Source organism: Limulus polyphemus, unplaced genomic scaffold (genome assembly GCF_000517525.1).
Source record: "Limulus polyphemus unplaced genomic scaffold, Limulus_polyphemus-2.1.2 Scaffold31, whole genome shotgun sequence".
Taxonomy (NCBI): domain Eukaryota; kingdom Metazoa; phylum Arthropoda; class Merostomata; order Xiphosura; family Limulidae; genus Limulus; species Limulus polyphemus.
Genome location: NW_013665641.1, coordinates 1,492,231 through 1,508,191, shown reverse-complemented (window position 1 = coordinate 1,508,191; position 15,961 = coordinate 1,492,231). Strand labels below are relative to the sequence as shown.

The 15,961-nt window shown below is 34.2% G+C and overlaps 1 protein-coding gene across 2 annotated transcripts in view; it reads right to left on the bottom strand.

Annotated features, from left to right (window-relative positions):
* LOC106459950 (rho GTPase-activating protein 18-like) overlaps nucleotides 1-15,961 on the bottom strand; it is a 174,724-nt gene that overhangs the window by 15,632 nt on the left and 143,131 nt on the right. For both annotated transcript variants that reach the window (XM_022386920.1, XM_022386927.1), the window contains exons 9-12: nucleotides 12,489-12,586; nucleotides 10,232-10,309; nucleotides 3,398-3,569; nucleotides 2,245-2,327 (exon numbers count right to left, since the gene is read on the bottom strand). In XM_022386920.1, the coding sequence (XP_022242628.1) occupies nucleotides 2,245-2,327; nucleotides 3,398-3,569; nucleotides 10,232-10,309; nucleotides 12,489-12,586 (431 nt within the window). The remainder of the gene's footprint in view (nucleotides 1-2,244; nucleotides 2,328-3,397; nucleotides 3,570-10,231; nucleotides 10,310-12,488; nucleotides 12,587-15,961) is intronic.

Sequence of the window (15,961 nt, the reverse complement as noted above, 5' to 3'; positions counted from 1 at the left end):
CCATCGTTGATACTTACGAACGTTCAAAACATTTCCATAAACTTCTTTTATATTCTTTGTGGCTACAGAGGCGTTGTTTCCCTTTTTGTATTCAAACAACATTACATACCAAATGTGTGTGTGTCTCGTTGTGTGCCATCACTATAAGGGATGGCAGTACACTAAATTTTACACATTATATAGGCTAACTAACTTGACGTTTAGGCGGTTCGTTTAACTATTATACGTGATGTACGTTTTTTTCTTTTTTTTGTGGTGGTGGTGGGGGTAATGAAAGTGTTCCAAAACGCGACATTAATTCCTTGACGACCTAATATATAGGCCGTACCGTATAAAACCTCAACAAATGTTAGGCCTAACTTCGATAAGGAGATAAATTAACACTCTAACCTGTGTACGTTTTTTACTTTAGTTTAATTAGGACTAAACTTTACTGTACTTAATATTATCGACAAATAAACTTACAATGTTATTCTACGACATAACAGTAGACTTTTATGAAAACTTTAAGTTTTTAATCCTGTTGTACATAATGGTTAATAAAGTATATTTGCATCCGCCTTCTGTTTTTATTCTTTCATTCATAGAGCAGTTGTACTGACTTCTTTACTCAACTTTGCAGCTCTCTGCCGCAGGCACGCTGGTCGTATCAAGTGCAATAATGCGCCTTTCCGGTTTTTCATGGTAGAATTCTCACTGCGCATGCTTATAATGCGTACTGACAAGTAGAATTATAGTATATTGATGATCAAGACATATGGTAGTGTGATGAGCGGCCTAAACACCCTGCAAGACACTCTGTGTGTTATTAACAGGAGTGATAGTTTAGCAATTTTCCACTTTCTGTAGCTGAGACTGTGGTAATCCAAACTATCACATAATTTCATTTGATGTGGTATACTGAAGTCTTACTTCACATATCAAATTTCAATACAAACCATTAAGAACTACACAAGATATAAAATCTCCAATTTTCATTGAATTTCTTCCTATATATTTTTTTTCTTCGCATCGAAAGTACGGAAACTATATTTGATTCAAAAATGTACTTAACTTTCATGGATTTTTTTTTCAAATTTTGTACATTGATAGATCTTTACAGCCTACAATTAGGTGTCACAATTGCAAAGTTATTCAACAAAAACCACTCAATTTTGACCAAAATGTTTGTGCACGCCTACGCAAAAAATTCCCGTGAGCTATTGGTCTCAAATTTTTACTACAGCTTCACCTAAGAGTAAAGGTGTACCGTTTTTAGTCATTCAGATTAAACATGGCTGATTTAGACCAGCAAAACTATAAGGTGAAAGCATGTGCACATACATAAGTATTGGTTAGGCTAAGCAAATTAGATTAGCAGTTTCTAGCTAAAGTTTCAAAAAAATCATACGAGTGGGTGGTTATTATTCATGCCAACTTTTCAGCACAAATTTGGTAATTTTATGAAATTCTCTGATTAAAGAGCGTTTAGCGTCACGTGATATTAGCTTAAGCAATTAGCTTAAATAATGATGCTTGATATGTCTGTAACGAGAGCATGCGGGTAATGGTGAGAAACTGTTAATCTAAATTCCACGACGTTACTATAAAGGGATCTATTACCACTGTTTTAGAGAGGAAAAACTACCGCCATTTATTTTAAAGAATCTAGTTAGGTCTGTTCCGAATAATAGGGTTGCGTTCCTGAAGCTAATGTGGGTTACTATCGAGTGGTTTGTTGGTGTGTATTGACAAAAAGTTATGATATCTAATCAAAAACAACTTAGGTGTGAAAAAAACATTCAGTCTGTAACGTAAAGGAATGAAATCAAAATTGGCGGCCAAACTGATAGCTACACTTTTCGCATTGTTAAGAATTTTACAGTAAGTATGAATTCATTAGTTAGCTAAGCCAAGTATTTTGTTTTATCCACCATCATGCTCCAAGTTGAACAAAAAACGCGGCCTAGCTAACTAATGAATGAATATTTGCTGTAAAATTGTTATCAACACTATAAGTATAGCAAACAGTTTGGCCGCCAATTTTGATTTCATTCCTTTAAGTCGCACACTCAATCCTTTTTTGGACGCACCATTTTTTTCACACCTGGGATGTTTTTGATTAGATTAAGAAAATAAGAATACCAACTCACAAATTGGTCAAATTGTCAATAAGTTTTGGTTTAAAGTCCCTATTTGTGGAGATGTTTTTCTTGGGCAGTAGAAAACATAATTAGAATGCATGTATAAGTTAGAAGAACCTACCAGTAAAGTTTCACGGTGAACATCTGGTAACAGCATCACAAGCATGTTTAAAGCTCGAAGCTGTTTAAACGGATCGTGAATATCTGAAACGGGAATTTAGTAAACTTTATTAATTAGATGGTAGAATATTACACTGATTAGATTTTTGTTCCTAAAGATAAGCCTAAAGAAAAGTTTGCAATATTTTCTAAAGTCCATTTCTTGACATACAAATTAAATTATAAATATATCAATTCATGTGAATATGACTGGAAAATTTAATTTTTTCTGAAAATGTGGTGTCTATTTACTTGTGACCACGCTGTGTATATTTATGGTAAAAGTCAGACGGGTTTTACATTTTAATGTACTTAAAATTTATTTCATTAATTATTAATGTAATATTAAATTGCTATAGCCAGCACTCTGTTTAGCTGGATAATTGCTGTATTTATCAAGGGTCTATAAAGACTAAAATAATATATAATCTAATAATATATATTATAAATATAATATTTATTTAAAATAAAACAAAACAGTGTCTATAGCTTTGAAAATGCATTTCTTAGAGAATCAACATTGATTGTGCGTTTCGCATTTCACATGAAGGTGTTTACACAGGTTCTACGTACCGAAGTTTTTATTACAACACAAATAGCTAAATAATTATGTAAATTTAAACATTTAAAGGAAAGAAAGTGTAATATAATAATATTTCGTGATCTTCGATGAAATTTGAAATAAATCCAGCAACTATGTCGAAATTAAAGAGTCTACTACACATAAAACAAGGGAATTAAAACAGGGTAAAAGCTACAGAATGAGACAGTAAAGTTTGTGTCCTGATGACAGAATTATATCAGGAAAAAGGCTGTCCAAAGTTATTCGACTTACCGTTTATGAAGTTTAGCCCCTATTCTCCAAGTTCACATATGGAATTAAAAATTAAAGTAAAGAACAGAGTTAGGTGTTCTATTCTTCAATGTCCAACACCTAAACTACCATTTATACACTCTGTAGTAATAACAGTATATATGTGTAAAAACCTCAAATGCTGTGGTAAAAAATCAATTACTAGATCAAGCAACTTGGCTTTTTTTCATCCTGATTATTGAATTTATATATGTGGGTATACTAGCTCTTGGATTTATATTATATTTTTAGGTTAACATACCGTGTATATGTAGAAAAGCATTCATATATTTATTGGTAAGCAGTGGTTCTGGAAGGTCCCGGATGAAATGCTTCATTACACTTGCGACATCATGAGGGGAACAGTTTTTCAAAACATTTTCAACTTGATGAGGAGCTGAATAAAAGCTGGCCTCGATTTCCTTTTTAAGAATCTGAGAAAAGAAAATTAATTAATACTGAAAAGGGTATTTATTAAAAGACTGAATTACTGGGGTATGCACGCATACCACTTGTTTTATATTTTCTTATTTTAATGAAACATTTTTCACGTAACAATGGTAAAAAAGTCACTAAGTTGATTATATTCTATCTACCTTTGTTTTATGTCATTCTCTTGGAGATAACATCTTATTCAAGAGACATCTCGTGGCTAAAAATATCGTTATATTTGAATAGGAATGACCGGTCACGTGATAGAGCTAGTTGCTCTGGGTAAGTCAGACTTTGCCAATTCAACCACGTAACATTAGATTTAAAAAGTTTGGAACATCATCTTAAGCGAATCGGTCAGTTTTGATGCAAATCTTAAGTGAGTAGAACCAGCCTGATCAATTCATAACTACAGTAAAGACGACTGTCCAGTATCCAATACAAGTGTGTACTTGTGATATTAATAAAGACTATTTTCATTGTGTATCACACTTTGTGTCCACTTCGTTTAAGTTTTTAGAACAGACTAATTTCTTTTTTACAGAATCAGAATTAATTTGCAATGTATCTTGCTGATTCAGTTACACATTCTACTCCTCCATTCTTGTACTGCTATAAAATTGTTCTAATTCTCCTTTCACTGGTGTTACTATTCAACAGGATCTCACTGTCTTGTTGTGGGTATGCCAGTGCTGGAACCTCCAGCAAAGAAAAGTCAATTTTCTACTGGTTCAAACTGTCAGTACAGCTTGGTCCTGACTGTATCACTACCTTCCAGATGCACTTCACTTGGGTGCTTGATGGAGTCCATGGCTGTACTATTCAAGCTCAAGTGTTTGACTGCCTGCTCCTGATACCAGCCATTCCAGGCAATTGCTTGTATTAAAAGCTTCAGGAAAAGGATTAGATATTTTTTTGCCACAGCTTTGAGCATTGGGAACAAAGTCTAATTTTCCTTATTTACAGAATCATGTAGATATAGCTAAAGTCTCCCCCTTGAGGATAATACCTTGACTAATACCTGGTTACAATGCAATCAACATTGTGAGTACAATGCAGTAGGCATGCTTAGGAACAAAAATCCTTGGATGAGTAGCCAGTCTCTGGTTCAGGGCAGCAGAACAGTGAGTTTCTTCTACTAGTTCGTGCATCAACTCTGTTCAACTCTACATTTCATTGTGATCCACAGTTACCTCCTAGCTTAGAGAGGCTTTCCACTGTCCCATGGTTTATGGTCTTCAAAATTGTTGCTTACTGTCTCATCTCCTTGGGAAGTAGTCTTGTATGTCCTTCACTAAAGCTGGAGTTGTGTTACTGTGGCTGATAATGGCCTAGGAGTCATGTATAGACTGCCCCATAGAGTCTTAGAGTCGCCAGATATCATTCCACCTAGCTGACTTCAGTCATTCCTTTTTACCTTATACTGAGACTGATATTCATGGTCAGTGACTAGTATTCTGCTCCAGGTGCACCATACATCAAATGATCTTCCCGAGTCTTAGGCTGCAGACAAGTCAAACTCAAGGACCTTTGCAGCAAAAAAGGACTTTTCGTAGACTCAACAACTCTTTCATAAAACCATTTCTCTTCAGCAACTAACTCTCCCTCTTTGTTTTGAGTACTTCTACTTGCAGAAAATACCATTCTTTAAGTAAGTAGTGTTTCTTTAACTTCGCTTACTCATGAGTTTAAGTAAGAGCAATGTACATGTTAACAGAAAACAAACAAATTCCACAATAATAATCTGGTCATGGCACCATAATTCCTCCTTCCTACCTACTCTTTGGTATTTTCAAGTAAACTGATTTCCCCAAAGGGTAGATTAGGTAGGTTCGCTATATAATGGGAATATTATTACAATGTTGTAATCCGATATCCTCTCACTCCTTCCAGATTTTAAAGTTCGTTAACCATATCAGCAAAGCATGATCCACCAAGATGGTGAACCTCCTACCATACAAGCAGTGTCTATAGTTCTTTCTTCATTATATGGTATCTGCTTTTATGAGCTATGAGCATACAACTAATGTATGCTTGTAGTCATTGGCAATAAGTATTGTTAAGTCTCCAGGAGTAAACAAGTGATATCAAAGGCTATCCTCTGTAGAGGATATCTAACAGATTTTTGCAGGAGTTTACACTGTCTTAGCTGCTTCACACAAACGCTAAACATCTCAATTCGAATGCAGCTGATAGAACTTCTATAAAACAGCTTGATGGTGTATAACAACAGTAAAACATACCTTCTTGCACTCGTAATTAACTTTACAAACACACCAGATTATGTGCATCTCTACACATCTCTATCTGAGCTAGCTGAGTTTTAATTTTCTGCATTACAAAGAATTCTCATGTTATATCTGAGTTCTTCAGTTACTCTTCCTGGAGCTTCCAATGTGTTAATTGTGGCGTCCATCCACTTTTAGAATCTTCTACAGTATGGCTTGATTCTCCATGGCAGAAATAGTTTCAACTCCCAAATGGTATCTAGGACAGTTCATAAACAGACAGGATCTGACTATGCAGTTAGATAATTATTAGCATTTGCATGTTGTGGGCCCAGGCAATGAATGCACCATGAAAAAGTCTTTGAAGTGAGCTGAGGCTCATCCATTGGTTGATACTATGGTACAGTCCATAGCTGAGGTGTTGATGGAATCCTGGATAGCTTTGTTTGGAGCACTAGAAGAGATCTGCATGGATGAGGGAGCTAAATTCAGCAGCCAATGGTTTTATGAGATATGTAAAGTGTTAAGTTTGTGAAAACATTCACTTCACATTATCATCCCAGATTTAACGAAATGGGTAATATAAACTACTAAGTTCATTCCTGTCAAGTCTGTTAATTTGGCCAAACCAAATGAGATAAACACTACTGTACCTCACGATGGTGCATAGAGCAACTGAACAACTGGTCGAAATGATGTATGTTCCTCCCCCTACAACAGACATCCCATAATGGCCACAATATCATGTGGAGTGCTTAAAGTCTGCAATAATAGATGTGTAGGAGTTTGCATGTGAACATCTAGGAAAGGCTGCTAAATGAAAGAAGAATGCTATGACAAGATGGTAAAGGAACAGATGTACCAGTGTGGAGACTGGTTCTGTCTTTGTTACATGCATGTAGTACAAATGCAGCTCATATCAAGCTGGAAAGGACCATACCTTATAACTCTGGTGTATCAGTCCATTGACATACAAGTTATAGCAGACACAAGACATGCAAAAGCACATGGATAAGCTACATTCGTACATCACAGATGGACCCTAGTAAACTGGCTCAACCAAGAATCAGAGATTGAAATCAGTGAGTCTGAAGATTCACCTGAATAGAAATGAAGAACTTAAAGTACTTATTTAGCAGTTCATGGTGAGCCATATGAAAAAGATATAGAGTTAGAGGCAAAATACAGCTTTGACATTTGGTCTAGCTGTCACCTCCTGATCAATATGGTTGAGATTAATCAAACTCAGAAGTTATGATAATTTGTTGATCACATTAATAACAGGACTGATAGGGCTTAGCAATTATTACTTTCTAAGTTATCAAGAAGAGTTACACTATAGGAGGTATCATATTACAGCTGTTTTGTTTACTTCAGAAGATAGGACAGTCATGCGATTACTGACGTGAAATTTTATCTGATGTTTTAAAAGAATTATTCACCTGATGTAGTTGATGAGAACTCAAAGAGCATGCTGCATGGTCCTTGCTAGATTCTTCCTTGCACACCCAGAGAATGTTTGGCAATTCTACATGCAGTGAAGGAATTGTGTTTCCTCTGTGTGCATGTTGATATACAGTAGTGATAGCATGAATATGAATCCTGAATGATGGGAATTTTAGCTGAAAGTTTTAGTTCAGCTAAATTCTGCCAGTAATTATGCATTCTGTGATGCATGATCACAGCACATTACAGAACTGCAGTTGCTAAGTTGTAGTTTCAGAAAGTAACCCGAGAAGGTTACCAAAGTAATTTGTACAGGAACTGGAGGCAGTCTGTTATAAGCTACTAGAATATGCTACAATGTGTAATAGTGATATGTGTATATATATAGCAATATACAAGTGTAAATATATTTTGGGGTCTCACACACACCTATGGGCATTTCATAAAGTCATTCATGAGTGTTTTATAACATGAGTGAATCAAGTACACACAAAAAATAATGATCAAGCAACATGTGAATGGAAACACAGGATATGATCTGGATGTTAGCACTTTGCAATATGAAGTTAACTGTCATAGCTGACCTGAGAGGTATCATTTGAAGATACAATGCACGTATTATTTTCATTAATATTAGTGAGAGAATGTTGCAATTTTAACGCTAAAATATTTGGAAGGTAGTACATTTTCATTAAAAGATAAAGGTAAGAAGTAACTCACACTACATCTGAGAGAAAACACACTTTTCATAGTGATTTTTGTTACAAGTAGAGCAAGCTATTTCGATTGATCAAATTAAAATATTAATACCACCAGACCAACTACTGTCCAATTACTGAAAGTTTTCAGGATTTTCATATATAATCATTATCATCCAAAGACCTGAAAACTTTCTTTCTAAAAGACGCTACCCTGATTTTGTCATTCATGATGCAGCTACCAAAGCTAGTCCATATACCCATGAGAAAATACTCAACTCTACCTAGAAAGAACACAATGATTGTATTACACTTGTGGTAACATACCATCAGACCAACAAGAAGATCAAAGATATTATACTAAACAATTACACAACACTTACTGAAGACCCTTCCACTAAATCTCTTTTTAATGACCCCTCCCTCCCCATTATTTCTTACAGACATGACAAAAACCTATGAGAAATCCTGGTACACAGTAACCTTAAACAAAAATAAAATGATACTCCAGGCACTCACACATGTAAACGAAAGAGGTGTGTTATCTGTCCACATACAAGCAGTACCACACATACATATGGAAAAAACTTTCAACATAAGATAATCCTTTACATGTACCACTAAATGTATCGTTTGCTGCATAATTTGTAAAAAATGTAATAGTTTATACATTGGACGAACAGGCCGCTGACTCGGCGATCGAGCACAAGAACATCTAAATCATATTCAACCAAGATACACCTATAGGCAAACATTTCACCACCAACAACCATACAGTTGAGAACTTTTCGATTTTTTGACTTATTAATGCTCCAACAGACATTCACAAATTAAATTAACGTTTTTCTTTCCTATAGGTTCTAATTTTTTCTATACTGTGTTTCAATTTTAATTTCAATCTGTTTTATGTTTTCTTGACTTGTAGTATTTATGTATAAAATGTAATTTTGTAGAAAAATTTCACGCTCAATGTTCAAAATGCTACACACACAATTTTTATATTCTGCGCATGCGCCTTTTGTTGTAAGCTGTAAGATCTGACGAAGAGCACTAGCTCGAAATGTCATCCTCCTCTTATGACTGAGAGGAGAACCTACTGCAGTGGCGAGATAAACCTCTACTAAAGCTTTAGAAGAAGGTAAGCCATTCATAGGCCGACATGGCTGTTATCAAGAGGGTCCTAACCAAACCTCAGCACACACTGCACGCTACATGGTGGTGAATTGAAAGGCCACACTGCCACATTTGAGAATCTGCTGGTTGAGGACGAGAAATATCTTAATATTATTTCTTTCTTAAATTACTTAACTATATATATGTATATTTCCTTGAATGCTTTGCATATTTGTACCATAAAGGTTTTACATATTTATTTCAATTTTTGTAATTAGTTATTGTGTGTATACATGCATCTTGCATTATTTTTATATAGTTGTATTGTGTATATGTAAAGTTTTCATAGTGCATGCTATAATTATATATATAGTTTATTTTGATGAGGTTTGCTTCTGATGTGGTAAAGGGTTTGCATATATTTAAGTTTTGTATTGTGTTAGATTAGCCTATATTAAAGGGACTAAATCCCTTTGTGTTTGATGTAGTTAGTAAAGGTTTTTGGATTTAGTTTGTTTAAAGTACTATGACTTCAATGTAGATTTTTTATATTTCATGCATTATGTATCGATTTGTGTCGATGGTTTTTTAATTTATGCATTATAATTTTCTTGAAGGGAATAAGTTTTTATTGTTTCCTTTCATAATTACATCACGAAAAGGCTTGCTTTCATGTATTTTCATTATTAAAGAGCTTTTATTTTACTTATAGCCAATTAAAGGAGTAAATTATATATATATTGAATAAATCACACGATTTTCTGTTTTGTTATAGCAGCAAAAGCTGATCGCTGTAAGAGATTATTGGGTTTAGACTAAAAATATTGCTCTGAGTAATAATGGAATTTGTTAAACCAGTTTATACGTTAGTTGGAAAGCCAGATAAATTATAATAGTTTTAGGACATTCTATTGTGGTGTCTGGCATATTTTGTTCTAAAATGCATATTTGAAAGTTAAATGAATTATTTTTGGACAACCAACATAGTTAAAAAAAAGAGGCTTACTAAAACAAGCACTAATAGCTTAAATTGATTATTTTTCAAATAACATAGAATGAACTCTATACTACTATGCTACCTATTTTGAAACAAGAAAGTATGCATATCATATATAATACAGAAAATATATCGTAAATCTCATTATAGAAAAGTATAAAAATGATGAATGCATATTTTACTTCAACTTTATGCTTTGAACTGCTGATCCTCAACAAGCCTACTTCCTTCAGGCCTTGTTTCTCCAGAAAGAATAAAATCTGAAAGAGTTGAAAAATGTTGGTTTAAGCTAAGATGATACTAAGTGCAATGATTATTCGCTTTAAAAAATACACATGTTGTTGTTGCTTTAAAAACATTCATAGCACTTACTTGAGCAAAATAATTATTTACTGATATCTGAAAATGCCGCTCTCTACATTAACTTTCGCATGCGTGATGTAATGGTACTTGAAATTTATTTTAAATCATCTACTTAACATAGTAGCATAGCTTTCATGTTTACTAATAAACCTCGCAACACGTAAGCATCGCAAGAAGAAATATGAAAATAAAAATTGCCAAAAAAATTAGATTGTTATTTTATCATGATTCAAATATTAAACCATTATCTTAAGCTGCATGTTCAAGAGGCTCTTTCGCTAAGATAAGTAAAATAATAGTAAATCACAACCAATTGTTAATATCATTTATCACATTTTACTAAGTTCTGGTATTAGGCTTACAAGTGAATTAAATCCAAGTCACTATGAGAGTATGCCAGAACAAAACTACTTAGGCCAGAGGTTTCCAAACTGTGATCCTCGAGTTCCATTCATGTGGTGCGAGGAAAAGTTTCATAATTACGGAAACGAAGAGTTTCTAGATCCAGGAGCAAACCTGACAGTTAAGACCTTAAATATTCAAGTTTATAAGCTTATAAATGAAGTAGAAAAAGTCTAAAACTCTACGTTATATGACCTTCGAGTTAAATTGGGAAAATGTATTTTTCACGCATTGTAAAATATTATCTCTGTCCTGCTGGTTTCTCTATATAAGAAAAGCGCTTGTTGAAGATTTCTAGCGACGAAACATTACGCTCAGAGTTTGAAAGAAATCCGCTATTAGAGTTTCGGATTTAGAAAGCTAGAGAGCACCCAGATATTGCTGATAAAGCAGTTCGTTTCATGGTACCACTTGCAACTACGTACATGTGCGAGGCGGGATTTTTATCACTTGTAGCCCTGAAGTTCAAATACAGATGTCAGTTGAATGCTGAAACTGACTTGAGGCTAAAGCTGACAAACATTACACTCAACATTACAGAATTATGCTCACATAAACAGCTGCGTACATTAAAATGTAGAAAGGTAATTCTGTATTAATACTAGTACTAATATTACAGTGATTTTTAAACGGTGGTTATTTTGTTTAGTTACACTGTTATGATGGCTTTAACCGAGTACCTCCCCCTCCCCGAAAAAAGTCAGGTAGTCTGAAAACTAGAACGTTTGGGAACCGCTGACTTAGGCTAATGATAAACCCCTTTTCTTTAAAGAAATTTTAAACGATTAAGTACATGTGGTGTTTTGGGCTGTTTTTTAGTCGCCACTGTGAATCTATATTTCTATAGGAATTCGTTATATATAATATAAACTCACCACTATATGAGACCTAGCCTTGTTCTTTCGATTTGCCCATGTCCAGGGTTACTAATGAAGGGTGACTGAAATTGGTATAACTCGATGACATATGGTGAATCGAGAGATAGATTGGGCTTCATATTTATTTTTAGAAAATCATTTTTGTGAGCAACTACTTGGGAATTTTTAATTTTATTGTAGAGATATTAATAATTTTTAATATGTTAATATAAATGATTTTAAAAGAAAGAAATAAGACTTAGTTGTTTTAATATGCTATATTTTATCAATCGCACTTGTTTTAAATTTGAAACTTCCTACCTATAACGTCACTTACTGTTCAAGATGTTAAGAAAACATGTAGCTTAGAAAAATACTTATTTATATTTCTTAAACAAATACTTGCGTATAAAACTTCTAACGAGTTTTAGCTTTTGTAAAACGTATTTAATTTACAAATTTCCTTAGTTTATGTAATAACATAACCCCCATTAAATATAAATCAACTAGATGTTAGAATATTAAACAGACATAGTGTGAATTTTTTCTATTTTACGATTTATCAAAAGCACTGTAAATAAATTCGTAAAAAACACAATTTCCCCAACATTTTTATATTAAACGTAATGGAACGTTTTTCATATTTACTTAAACTATTAAACTTTATTTCAAACAAATGTAACATGCAGTATTCCATTCAATCACAACTCACACAAACATTTCAAAACTTATTCTTGATGGTTTCTTTTCGTGATTTAACCTTTTATTTCCAGAAATCCAATAAACATTCTAGATTTAAAAGAGTTGCAATACTTACCCGCTGAAACACTAGGGGCACTCGACAACTGGCATATTTTTGAATGTCATGCTCGAGAAGTGTAGTCAATGGAACTCCAAAAATTGTGTTTGTACTTTCTGTAAACAAACATTATAATACATCACATGAATTACATATGAGTATCTCTCTGTGATCATGATAAGCTCGTAGGTAATTTAAAAACTAAGTAGTTCGTTGATTTTAAACAGAGCATTTTCTCAGAAATAGTTTCAAGAAATTAAAGGACAGAACGTCATTTACCGATCTAACACTGTCTATATTGCAAATGTTGAATGAACTGGTAGTAAGAAACAGAAAACGTGCTATCTAATAATGGTGTAACTATGTCTAATAATTAATCTGTTCGTAAAGGCCATAGCTTTCAGAATATTTGCTTTAGCCCAAGAAGCCCAATTCTGTTTATTATTAGCGGACTCGGCAACAGTGGTAAGAGAACAGAACAAGTCATTGACGATTCTGTTTCCTTTTTCATGATGTATGCAACCATAGGTAGTCACAGAGAATTCAGTTAATTCTACCCACTGCTTTTCATTGCAAAGTTTATAAAAGTAGTCGGTTGTTTGTAAAGTTGCCAACTCAGCATCGATGATAATGTATCAGCTTTTATTATGGTTGTTCACATTTGAAGTTATCTTTTCTAGATACCCAGTGTAATAGTGTATGGATATAATTAAATTCAGCGAGCTTTGGTTTCTAAGTTTTAGTGTGTTGTGGTGGATAGTTACACACACACATACACATGTCTTGCTTCACAGAAATCCCAGTATTACAGAAGTTCTTTGGACGTTTTAGATTATGAACATTTTCGGGATAAGGGAATTTCGAAATTAATATATTAACAGTTGACCAAAATGTCTCAGTTGTTAAATGAATCACACCCTAGCTTGATAAGATCAGTATTGTTTACACTGGCCACTTGACTTCACAGGCTTGTTGTTCTTTTCTAAAAAGGAACATGTGTTTGATGTGACGAATATGGAGATTTCCTACAGTTACTCATCGCTTATAACACTTATAAGTTTCAAATGGCTACTGTGACATTTGCTATAGCTTGGCTCGGTCTACTAAAAAATGTGTGTTAATTAAATATAACACTTTATAGCTACTGTCTGCAAACCAAGTGCTTATGTTTTTTTTTAATTTCACGCAAAGCTACACGAGGACTATCTGCGCTAGCTGTCCCTAATTTGTCAGTGTAAGACTAGAGGGAAGGCAACTAGTCATCACCACCCACCGCCAACTCTTGGGCTACTCTTTAACCAACGAATAGTGGGATTGACTGTAACATTATAACGCCCCCACGGCTGAAAGGGCGAGCATGTTTGGTGGGACGGGGATTCGAACCCGCGACCCTCAGATTGCGAGTCAAGCGCCCTAACCACCTGCTTATGTATTATATGCTGTAATAATGATAACCTGCACGTACCTTAACGTGTAAACGTGGCTTGTGTATACAGAATTATTAAATGTGTAACCATATTTTGATCTAAGGGATACGTATAGGCACCTTTTAACGTGTTTTGGAATATATGTTAACTTACTTTACTTAGAACTGCATAAGCTGTATGTAAATACGTGCGTGCCAGATTGCTGTGTATTTCTTTGAAATTTTAACGTAAGAAGTTAGTGTTGATTACGATTTTAAATGTTTTCTTTTACACTATTGTTCTGACTCACTATTGGGCATAACTTTCGAACTTTGTCGGAGATTGGGGAGGGGGACAATAAAAGCTAAATCAAACATTAACTGAAAAAAATGGGGGCTCATTCCCCTTCTGCCTTATGTATTAGGCATCTATGCTATTGATATGCGCATAATTGATATCTTCAGGTATAAGTAGATCAGTGTATTATCGTTATGATTTTTTTTTACTTTTGACTTTAAAGATTATCGTCATATATGAGTTTTATGTATGCACTAGTTATGACTTGCAGTTTGGTTATTTAACATACTGAGTGCTTTTTATGATACGAATTTTTTCATTATTAAATTAAACATTGGTTTTTCGTTTCTTTAAATGTAATATATTAAGATAGTGTGATTTGATTTTGCACTTCAAACAGTTGTTAGCTTTGATCTATGTATAGCTTAGCTGTATAGGTAAAAGTGTAGTAAATCACATTCTAAATATAACAATTATGTATCCAAATAATCAGTTTTAAACTTTCTTTCCCTTTTATATGTGGGGGGGGGGGGCTGGCATGCCCTGGTGATTAGGATGCTCAACTCGCAATCTTCGCGAGATCGAACCCTGTCATCGTATATACTCGCTCTTCCTGTCGTAGGGGTGTTATAATGTGACAATCAGTCCCACTATTTGTTGGCAAATGAGTAGCGTAAGAGTTGATAATTTGTGGTGTTGACTGGCTGCCTTCCCTCTAGCCCAGTGATTCTGAACGTGGGGCGCAATTTGAAAATGTTACAATAAGAAAATTTTTTCATTTGGGTGTGAAGTGCGAAAAACGTTCCGTGACTCAAAACTGAGTCGTCTGACACGGTTTTTAAATTTGTCATTCATTTATTGCCGGTGATTGCTAGATTCGGATCAGTTAAACATTAACTTTTTGAGGTGTAGAAGCGATGCGGTAAGTTGCATTGTTGTTCGTATGTTAGTGAATTTCACACGATACAAAATTATGAAAGTGTTAATAAGTGCTCTAAAAATATAAAGTTTATTATTAATTAAACTCCTATTTTGTTGGTAAATTTCTAAAGTTTAAATTATATTATTATACCTTTTCAACACCAAATTTGTTTTTATATTAAGGGGGCATCAAGGTGGGGCATGGAGCAAAAAAGGTTAAGAACCACTGCTCTAGCCTATCACTTCAAAATTAGGGACGACTAGTGCAAAAAGTCCTCGAGTAGCTTTGCGTGACATTCAAACAAAACTTGTTTTTGCCAAGCTATTGATTTCATGACGAATATGGTTTTGGAAAACTGTTATCAAATCTTGATTTACCGTGTTTTAAATTCTGAGCTTTCATCCATAACTTTCTTTAATTTGCTAGTTGTGTTTTGCTAGTTTTTGTTAGTTGTATGTAAAACTGTCATTAGCTTCGGCGTAAAGCAAGCCATCTAATCAAATCGAAACCATCGTGAAAATGTGTTACGCTGTAATCTATAACAGGTTTAGGTATAGTGAACGATTTGATGATATATAATAATGCACGTGTATTCTGCTTTTTTTTTTCAAGAGTTTTATTTTGATTGTTTGCGATTTAGAATTTTTGATCCAATCATGTACATTCGAAAACGTTTAACCATTTATATGATTAATTTGTTGTTACTGTTACGACAGCGGAAGTCACGCGACGCTGGGAGCATGCGCGCTGGAGTTTCTCGAAGGACCATGAATTTTCCTGGCAACTCTAGTTTGTTTGAGGCGCCCTCTTCTTTAGTATACAAGCCTGGCGAGAAAAACCAGCGCGAATGAAGAGATAGATCGAAG